This window comes from Rhagoletis pomonella, unplaced genomic scaffold (genome assembly GCF_013731165.1).
Source record: "Rhagoletis pomonella isolate Grant_MI unplaced genomic scaffold, Rhpom_1.0 Rhpom_scaffold_00005, whole genome shotgun sequence".
Taxonomy (NCBI): domain Eukaryota; kingdom Metazoa; phylum Arthropoda; class Insecta; order Diptera; family Tephritidae; genus Rhagoletis; species Rhagoletis pomonella.
Window position 1 is genome coordinate 67,834,303 of NW_023458559.1, and position 10,829 is coordinate 67,845,131.

At 31.8% G+C, this 10,829-nt stretch overlaps 1 protein-coding gene across 2 annotated transcripts in view; it reads right to left on the minus strand.

Moving 5' to 3' along the window:
- The window catches only part of LOC118739437 (CD151 antigen-like), a 42,638-nt gene that overhangs the window by 15,883 nt on the left and 15,926 nt on the right, over positions 1–10,829 (minus strand). The window contains exon 1 of one of the 2 annotated variants that reach the window (XM_036470751.1): positions 2,874–2,957. The exons of the other annotated variant lie outside the window; for it this stretch is intronic. Coding sequence (XP_036326644.1) covers positions 2,874–2,903 — 30 coding nt within the window. The 5' untranslated portion in view covers positions 2,904–2,957. Of the gene's footprint in view, positions 1–2,873; positions 2,958–10,829 lie in introns of those variants that run through there. 2 annotated transcript variants of the gene reach the window in all.

Consider the following 10,829-nt stretch of genomic DNA (forward strand, 5'->3'; position numbering starts at 1 on the left):
AAATGGAATGTAAAAGCGAAAAAACTTTCAAACCCGTTTTCCATAAAATTTCTCTAAAATTTTTAAATTTTTTACTGTAAATGGTCCTGCCATTAGGTTAATTTTTTAAATTTTTTTTTAAACATTTTTGGAATATAAAATCGAAAAAACTTTCAAACCTGTTTTTCCATAAAAGTCCTCTAAAATTTTTAAATTTTTATTATAAAATGTTAATTTTTGCAACTTTTTTTTTCAAAGAATGTAAAATCAAAAAACTCTCAAAACCGTATTTCTAAAAAATTACTTTAAAATTAGAAATTTTAAATGTAAAATTTTGATTTTCAAAGAACACGTATTGTGTGATTTTCGTGAAATTTTTTTCTACAGGATTGGAGGATTGGGTCCCTTTTTTCAAAACAGTTTTGTAATGTAAAAGCGAAAAAACTTTCAAACCCGTTTTTCTAAAAAACTGCTTTAAAATTTGGAAATTTCCAATATAAAATGTTGATTTTTTAACTTTTCTAAAAACACTTTTTGAACGTAAAATCGAAAGAAAATATACCATATTTCTAAAAAACTTTTCTAAAATTTTGAAATTTTTAATGTAAAATGTTGATCTCTAAATACTACGTACTCTGCGATTTTCGTGAAATTTTTTTTCAAAAACTATCACTCATTCAAAGGCGGAAAAATGGGCTGATTGGGTCCTTTTTTTTGTTTTAATTTATTTTTAACCGCTTGGAATGTTAAATAGAAAAAAATTTTCAAACTCGGTTTCGTATTTATTTCGAAAAAACCCGTACTGATCGATTTTCTCGAAAAAATTTTCTAACAAACTGTCACTAATTCTGCAAATTTTCAGCCTAGTGCTATAATGGGATAACAATGAAGAAATTCAGTACATAACATGAAAAAGTATGAAAAAATCGGTGATGCAAAAGTCAAATGGTGTCCGAATTGGACTGGAACGCCCCACATGTACATACATATGTAACTATGTAAAAATGCAGTTTTGATTAAGATATTGCGTTCTGTAAAACTTAAGGAGAAAAAAGGGACTTTTTCCAAAAAAGTTTTCTGCCAAATTACTTAAATTATTTATCTAGTCCGCTAGCACCTAATAAAGCAAATCACACAGTACTTAAGATCAGATTCCCATCCCGCCAGTGCCCAAAAATTGCAAACTAACAAAATTACTCAGTAATTCGCCAATAAAATTGAAGCATTTCTTAAACATTTCCTCTACTTAGTTTAAGTATATCCATTGTCCGAGATTTTTTCAACTGCTTCCAAACAATAAGCGGGCTTTCATCAGCCAGCGAAGCAGTCAGGTGATTTATTAGGTTTTCGGTAATTAGTAGATGCTAAATATCTGCATACAAACATACGTACATACTTATGTTCTACATATTTGCACTTTTGGCTGAAATTCAGTATTCGAGTTTATTTAAACTTATTAGTTTTTGCGAGCAATTATCTTCTGGATGACTAATTAAACACTGATCATTTATATAAACATGAATATATTATTGAATCAACATATTGACTTGCAACTTTGCCATATTACTGCCGGATAGAAACACTATTCAGTACAGTATTATAATTAACATAAAACATCGAAATATTAGTTCGAGTTTAATTATATTTGTTTTTAAAATACGCTTTTAAAATACGTTTTTGATTTATTTATAAGTAAGCAAATAACTATGTTTAACAAGTTGCGCAAAATTTGCATTATAAAAACTAATACTAAACTTCGAGCATCGGTCTATGACCAATGGGGGTAAACATTAACCGTACGTAGGTACATAATAATTAATAATATACCATTAGCGCAAATTGATTGATTGCACCGTGCGACAGTAAATTTTGCACACAATTAAATGAATATGTCCGCGAAACTATGGGTAGATTATAGTATATTTACGTCAGGATTTTTTTTAAAAAGACTTTAAAATTCAAAAATATGATTATTTCAAAAAATTATTTAAAAAATTCAGTGCAATGTAGGATAACAATAATGGTATCATATAAAAGCAAAAATTCTGTAGAATTATAACAGAAGGACGAATGGGTATAGAAAATGTCCTTTACAAATTTTGTCCTAAATATCCTTGAAAATTTTCAATTTTTTTTTTTTTGAAAAAAACTCTTGTTTGAAGACTAATGTACGCACAACCTCATCATCGAATTTCGTCCTGCAAACTTTATTAACCTAAAAAGATGAAATTTATTAAAAGCGCATTTTCTATACCTATTTGTCCTTGTAGACCAAAAAAACTTTATTGTTTTTAAATTCAACAGAATTTTCTCTCTAATTTTGGTACCCATTTTGTTATTCTACATTGCACTGATTTTTTAATTATTTTTTTAATTAATCACATCTTAAAAATTCCAAAGTCCTTTGAGAAACTAAAAATGCAGTTTTACTATATTTGACCCATAGTTTCGTGAGTATATCGATTCTTTCGTGTGTTTTGAAATTTGTTTGTTTTTGTTGCATGGTGTTATATGAGGTTGCATCTGCTATTTTTGGATTTGTATGAAAGAATAAAATCACTAACTAGGTAATTGAATTATACATTTATTAAATGTATGCACATTAGGGTGCCTCGCGAGATTTCCGCCGGATTTATTAAATTTACTATATTTAAACAATTCCGCCAAATACCAAAAATCTATTTTTTGTGGTTCAGAAACGCCGATATATAGAATTTATATTAAGATAAAGCGTTTTTGAAGCGGCAGCTAGTGGCAAATCTAACTCAGCGTAATGCCGAGATATATGTTCCGACGTATATTTGTATGAATGAAAATTAGGTTTTTCAACATGTTCTAACTTATTTCTAGTGCAAATATAAAATGGTTTTAAGCCAAAAATATTTAATACTCACATGCACAGCAAAAAGCGAATAGGATTTCATATTACAAATTACGTTGATTAAAAACAAAATAATAAAAACTTAACTAATTTTATAAATTTTAAAATAATAGCGTTATACCGAACAGAACTTCAAATAGATCAGCTCTTTTCGCTGGTTAAATTACGACTATTAGAAACAAAACTAAGTTTGAGACTGTGTGCAAAGGTATGCATGTAAATATGTATGTACATATGTATGTTACGTTCTTATGTAAATGTAAATGTATTTGAATGATTTAACTTCACTTAAAACCATGCAAGCAAGATAATTTCATTTCATACCCATCCGATCGCATTAAAATAATTTTAAAACCTGGTAATTAATTACTCGATCACGTTCTACAGGACCTATACGTGACAGCTAAATTATCTACGACAGTAAATACATATTACACTTTTGAATCATACTTTACTCTCGTTAGTGTATGTAGTTATGAGAGCATTTGTATGCACATATACATATACATATGTTCTATGTATACTAGGGTGGTACTTAAAGTATCAACATCTAAATTTTGTATGGCGCATCTCCCAAAAGTTTGAAAAAAAATTGAGTTTAAAAACACAAATCGCTAAAATTCCAAACATTTTTTTACCGTAACCAACTATAATTCAACGGGATTTCCGTAAGTACCTCGAAAACCTGCTCATAGAGAAATATTAAAATTAAAGTGAGTTTTGAGCTCAGGAAGTCCATACTAACTCTCTCCTATACATGAATTTCTTGGTATTTTTCAAATATAATTATTTGTAAACTAGTAGAACTTAGGAAAAAATTTGAAAAACTCTGTGCTTATTCCGAAAAAAGTAAACATATTACAGTTCTTGGAGCTTAGTATGTATTGTATGCAGCTTGCTGAATCCATTTGGCGATGACTTTGATTTTGGATGAATAATTTTCCATACGAGTATAATATTAGTGTAAAATTTTGACAAGGTTTGAAAAAATTGTAATTTGATAAAATTGACAAACTAACTTTGCGGCGTATTCGCGACCCCTAAAAATTATTTAAAAAAATTGAAATATTCGTGGGTGTCTTTATTTTATGCAAAATTTATATGTGCGTATTTTTAAGTACAATCCTAGTGTAAACATAAATTATAACTTAATTGCGATGAAATTTTTTTATAAATGACTTTTGATGGTTTTTAAAAATTTAATTTGTTGAAAGTAATTTTGTCAAATTTTCGCGAGTTTTTTTTTTCAATACTTGCAAGCCCTGGTAGCGACCCCTATTTTTTTTTTTAATTTAAAATTTTCATGGAAGTCTTTATTTTGTTTTTAAGGACCACCCCAGTGCGATGAAATTTTTTTAAAAATGACTTTTGATGGTTTTTAAAAATTTAAATTTGTTGAAAGTAATTTTTTCGAATTTTCGCGAGTTTTTTTTTTCAATACTTGCAAACCCTGGTAGCGACCCCTAATTTTTTTTTTAATTTAAAATTTTCATGGAAGTCTTTATTTTATTTTTAAGGACCACCCCAGTGCCTACATATATTATAACTTAATTGCGTTGAAATTTTTGTATAAATGATTAGTCAGATTGTGGGCGTAGGCAAGAAAACCAGACAAACTTATGTATGTAGTTGGGAACGCATACGAGTATAGCACCAGTTTTAATACATATTTCAGCAATTTAATTAATTTAATAAGAAAATCACTTAAAATCTACATAAGTAAGTGATTTCATGCACTTGAATTCGTTTCAAATAATTACACTTGAAAATTAGTTGTACAACAGGGCGTATACGTGACCGAAACCAATTACTCGCTGACGCGGTAATTACCTGTGTATACGCGCACCTAAACTTGTATAGAGTTGAGAGCTTAAGCAAGATTCTGTCATTGCTTTTATTTTAGTAAGGAAGCCTAAAAAGTGTCTACACATAGATGACCAAGCAGCGCTATCTTTGATTTTCCGACGCCAATCACAGTAATGACTTCCCTGTCAGATGATAAATAGGTTATCTTTTGAGCAAGCAATAAATTGAGAACGCCAAGCAACCACCACTTCGTTTCAAGTATCAATTTTGACTCAACAAAAAAAGGGGGCAAAAAAACAACACAAAACAATTAAAATAAAATTGCAAGCATGTAGCAAATTTAAAACCCGCATATATTCACAAGCTTCGAACGAAACTCACCGCATCTTAGCTGCATACAAAAGCCAAACACACACTCATTCACTCACTCGCATTTATGCGCCAGCTCATAAAAGCTAAATATGTGTGTATGTATATTTTGCATATAATTACTCAGCTAACTACACATACACACACCTGCAACAAAGAATAATGTTACCTATAAGTGCAGCAAGTAATTTGAGTAGATGACGCTAAGGAATAATAAAAAAATTTGCATTTGAACTCGCGAAAAAAAATGTTTAACGAAAATATCAAAAATCAATGCTATGCAGCAAAAAATCCCAAAAACAATAACCTTAAATGTCAGTAAAGGCAGCGTAAACAATTGCTTTAACAATAGCTCGCGTTTCAGTTTATTTTTTCGCCGGAATAAAATCCATATTAAAGTACAAGTTCTAGCAGGCGCGCAATCACTCATATTGAGCACAAAAAAAAAAAATTATAATTCATACAGTTTCGAAAACTTGCAAAAATCTTCCCACAATTGTCTCAAGCGCTTGCAAATAAATCATGACATTTGTGTGGCACATCATTATTCTTACTTATATAAAACTTGTGACTACTTTTTGCTGTGCATTAGAGTGGTCCAAAAAAAATTTTTCCGAGATAGGGCTTGGGGCACCTTCCATAAAACTTTGTGTGTGTTTCTAAGTATTAATTTAGAAGATGCTCATAATGCTCATATTTTACTCTAGAAGTATTGTGTACATATATTAATCAAATGATTGTTTAAGCAACCTAAGAACATTTCAAATTTAAATTACAATTACAGTAGAAAATTGAAAATTGGTATACATATTACAAATATCAAAGGGAAAAAACTAAGGGGTGCCCCGTTTTCTAGGATGAAATTTTTTTCCCCCATATAAAAATTGGACCACTCTAATGTGCATACATACTACACACTTACTATTAACATACTAACATATTTATTTAAGCGTAAAAATATGGCAGCCATGTTTATGACTGGTATTGAACTAGCGAAAATGTAGTTCCCATAATTAAAACTATTAACACTCTGAAAGTGATTTACATAAAAATATTTTTAGTGCGATTTTTTTAAGTTGTGCATAAGATTTGTGCGATTGAGTTTAGCTTAGAGTTGAATTTACGTAAATTGCTTAAGATAATTACCCTACAATATACAAAATACAATCAAAAAGCATAGAATAATTTTAATTACATCATTAATTAATTGCTTGAACCTATGCACTTGCAAAGTGCAACAAAACACGAAATTTTTATTATAGCGAGTTTAAATAGAAAGTGTGTTGTTTTTATAAGTATTTTTTCTTACGCGCCACTAAAATCTATCCCGACTCTGACATCCTAATCTCTGCGCTCTTGTTCAAAATAAACCCTAGAACCTTCATTTTTCCTACGATATCATAAATTTGTTTAAAGAAAGCTACTCAAATGTAGAAGACACCTGCTAAGCCGTAAAACGAAAAAATTCCAAAGGAAAAAGTTTAAATTTATAAAAATAAAATAACCAAAATAAAATTATTTTCAATATTTTTAGAAAAATTTTAGATAAACGATGAGGTACAAGTTTCGAGTGGCTAAGTGTTTTTTATTATTTTTTTAACGATTTTCAACAAAGATATGCGCGTGTCAATTTTGAATGGTAACAAGTAAGAAAGTCTAAGTTCGGGCGGAGCCGAACATTAAATACCCGGCGCAAGTATTAAATATATGTTTTCCACCTTTCCGAAAGCTACCGCTAGATGGTAAGCCGGGGTGTATACATTTTAAGTAAATTAGCGTCCTTAAATTTCGAAATATTGAAATTTCAAGCATATCTGAAATTTACCGTTATATGAAAAGCGGCCTCAATTTTAGTCCGATTTCAACAATTTTCAACGGTTTGCTTTTATGTGGCAAGCACAATAACCATACCGAGCTTGGTACAAATTGCTAGAACGGTTAGCGAGATACATATATGTGATCACAAGTGGGCGGTGCTACGCCCATTTTCCAAAATTTTGTCATAAACGTATTTCTTGGTAAAGAATTGTTGCAATCATCAATTTTGAATAAATTAGCTTCAATATTTACTGATTTATCGAAGATTTTGTATTTCTCTAAATTACCGTTATATGGGATGTGGGCGTGGTTATTGTCCGATTTTAGAAATATTCGGCCAGTTGGTATGCTGTACCAGGACCAACAACTGTGCCAAGTTTGGAAGAAATTGGTGCAGCGGTTACCAAGATATACACATGTAACCATAAGTGGGCGTGGCTACGCCCATTTTCCAAAAATTTTTAATATTCATGTTTTCCGTCTGAAACTAATTGTAAGTATCAATTTTCAGTGAATTATCTTCAGTAGTTACTAAAATATCGCACTTTTCGTATTTCTTAAAATTACCGTTATATGGGAGGTAGGCGTGGTTATTATCCGATTTCGCCCATTTTCAATACCATCCGTCCCACGCCCAAAAGAAGTTCACGTACCAAGTTTCGTTAAGATATCTCAATTTTTACTCGAGTTATCGTGTGCACAGGCGGACGGACGGACGGACAGACAGTCACCGCTTAATCGATTTCTCTTTTCATTCTGATCATTTATGTATACATTTGTCTATATCTATCTCGATTCGTTTTGCCTGTTACAAACAACCGTTATGTGAACAAAGTTATAATACCCTTGTGCACAAGTGCGCTCGGGTATAAAAATTAACAAGTAATTTTGTGAAAAAAAATACAAAATATAAAAATTGAAGAGTACCGTTAATTTCTTCATGACCTACTACTACGGAACTATACGAAATTTCTTTGAGACCACCCCTGAGGTACCATCTTTCCGATAAAAAGGAATAGTCGAAAATGGTTCACGTCGTCCAAATTTATCAGGTAACATATGTAAAAATATTCCGATGAATTGATAACCTTCCTCCGTTTTTTGAAGTCGGTTAAAAAACGATAAAACTAAACTAATTAAGATAAACAATTTGGGTTTCCTGACTCTTATAGGTGGCTTAGCCTTTTTTTGAAAATTCGTTTCAAATTTGCAAAAATCTTTGAAATTAAAAAATTCTTACCAAAATGAGGAAAAATTCATATAAGTCTGGGAACTTCTTTTCAAAAATCATAAAAATTCTATTTCGAAAATATTATAAATAGTGAAAGGCTTACCGAGCTTTGCTCGGAGTGCATATACGTTTTGCATTTTTTAAGGTTTGGGTAAATTGGATAAATTTTTTTAAATTATTATTTTCTTTTAACTGTAATACCTCTTTCCATACAAATTATTTCAATAAAAAAATATCACACAGGGCAACACTAATGTTTGGGGTTGATTACGAATCCGTACACTGAGAAAAAATCAACCAAAAATTGGTTAATATTACCAAATTCAAACTTGAAAAGGAATCAACGTGATTTTTGGTTAATTTTAACAATGCCTTGGCTGATATTTTCAACAATGATTTGATAACCAAACTTTTGATTGCCAATTTTTTCGTTTGAATACGCTTATGTTTTACACCTTTTTCATAATTCAATTATCATTTTAACACGTAGCCTCTGACGGAATTTTAGCCCGCATCTTCTGAATGTTAACTAATTGCAGCAAGCATCTTTGCACACTCGGCTACAGCCGCTTTATAAATAAGTCTTAAAGTGTTCAGCTTAAATCAATTTTCTTCGTTGTTTGATTTATTTCTGCAATTCACAGATGCTTTTTCCTAAAAAAAAAGCAAAAACAGAAAAAATAATAAAAATTATGCGGGAAGCCAACAAATAACAGCAAGCACCTCTGCACATTCAGCTACAGCCAGACACACAAATTTGTTTTCAAACGTTCAACTTGAATCGCATTTCTTACACTCGGTATATTCATCATGAAAAAACCAAACAATAACTTGGTTGAAAAAACCATTGTAATTTTGGCGCAGTATAGGTATAAAGTTTCCATCAGCTCCAGAGCTTGAGCAAAACGTGGTCAAAGTGTCATAAAAACGCGTTTTTGGCAATGTATCATGAGCTCTAGCAAAGAAACAAAAGTTGAAGCTTTGAACTTGAACTTTTGACTACAATCCCTAAAATTCGATCCCTGCAGCTTGACCTGAGTGTCCCTAATAGCATTTAGTGAACAGCAAAAACTGATTTCGGCGAAGTTTGAACACCTACTTCGCCGCGCCAGAGAACATGGAAACATTTTGAAACCAGGGCCTACTTACGCCTCTTTGCCGTTGAAAGAATTTCCACTTGATTTTGACTCCTAGCCTCCTCAGCAGAGATCCATTGCAATCATATTTCTCTGCGTACAAAGGACGAGAAAGTTGCAATTGCAGTTGAGAAGAGAGGAAAGAAAGATACAACGCACGAAAAATTATCGAGGAAGTGGAGGGAATTACCGTAGGTTTTGAGGGCTGAGCGATTTCCTGTAAGAATGATATTTCGATATTTTAATAGTATTTAAGTGCCGAAAAATAATAAAACTGCAAGTGCTTCCAGCTGAGCTATTCCATTCCAAATATTCTGAACATCGTATGAAAGGTCTTATAGAACATTTTCTGTGGAAGGCTAATCACACAGTATACAAATTGATTAGGCCTCATCAATGTGGTCTTAAATCTAGTAAATCCACCATAGACAAGGTTTTGCTATACCCAAGAATTTCGGAAAAAAATCCCGCGAAAATACCAAATTTCTTTTATTCGGCCTTTACAGGACCTAAACTGATCTTTTAGTGGCGCAAAACTCTACTTTAATTTGTATCTGGTGTAAGTCTTCGACTCCAACTATTAGAGATTTCCTTGTAAATTTTTCAGGGGCCTACCAGAAAACCTTTATCTGCATACATATGTATATGTATTCGCAGAACCAAATAACCGCTGGCGAACTCAATGAAGCTTGGAGCTCTTGAAAGATGAGTTGGGCCAAACCGTTTAATAACCAGGTTCTCTTAGGTTCTCTGGCGTTTTGATTCGCCGACCATTGCCTTTCTAATTTCGGTTGATGAACAGGTGGGCAGGCTAACAACTCCTTCTATTCCTAACAAGTCTGCCTGAGATTCTTCGGCTACCTTGATGCAGCACTGCGATCACGCTCCCCTCTAATCTTAAGACGAAAATCCATCCAGTTATAGAGATTCCCAGACATGTATTGATCCTGACTGTTTATGTGAAAGGACTTCATATTCTTATTCAGGGTCAAATGCCGCAAGTCAGAAAATATTTTAAATTTGTAAACTACATATGTGGCTGAAGTCATTACTATTATTCCAAAATCCTTTAGTCTCCCTGATGTCAAACAATCAGCTTGAGCTTGAATTCTTCAATGCTGCATTTTGTTAATTTCATTACCGCAACTTAGTCTTTCATCAAAAAGTAATCAAAAGCCAATGGTAATCATTAACGGCTACCATTTTTCATCACGCCTACAACCTCCACTTCACAAAATCATTATCTCGAACCAACAATTACTTGTCATTAAATTGAAGGCTCCGACCTAATGTGCAGTGCACCAATCGCGCTTTAAACCTTCCACAATCAAGTTCATTTCAATTGCCGAACGAAACACAGCACTTTCCGCTTTAAAAAGACAAACAAACATTTCAAATGCCTAAATTACAATTAATTTATTTATTTATTTTCTTTGCACGCCATATCACACATTTTTGCGCTAATTAAATAAATTGAGTGCTACAGCTGGAAAGCATTTAACACTTTAGATTTGGTCATTTGAATTTTATACTTTTGCGGCAATAAAATAAAATCAGTGAGCCTACATCGAATGCAATCAAATGTAATTTTTATTTCGAAACCAAAAAA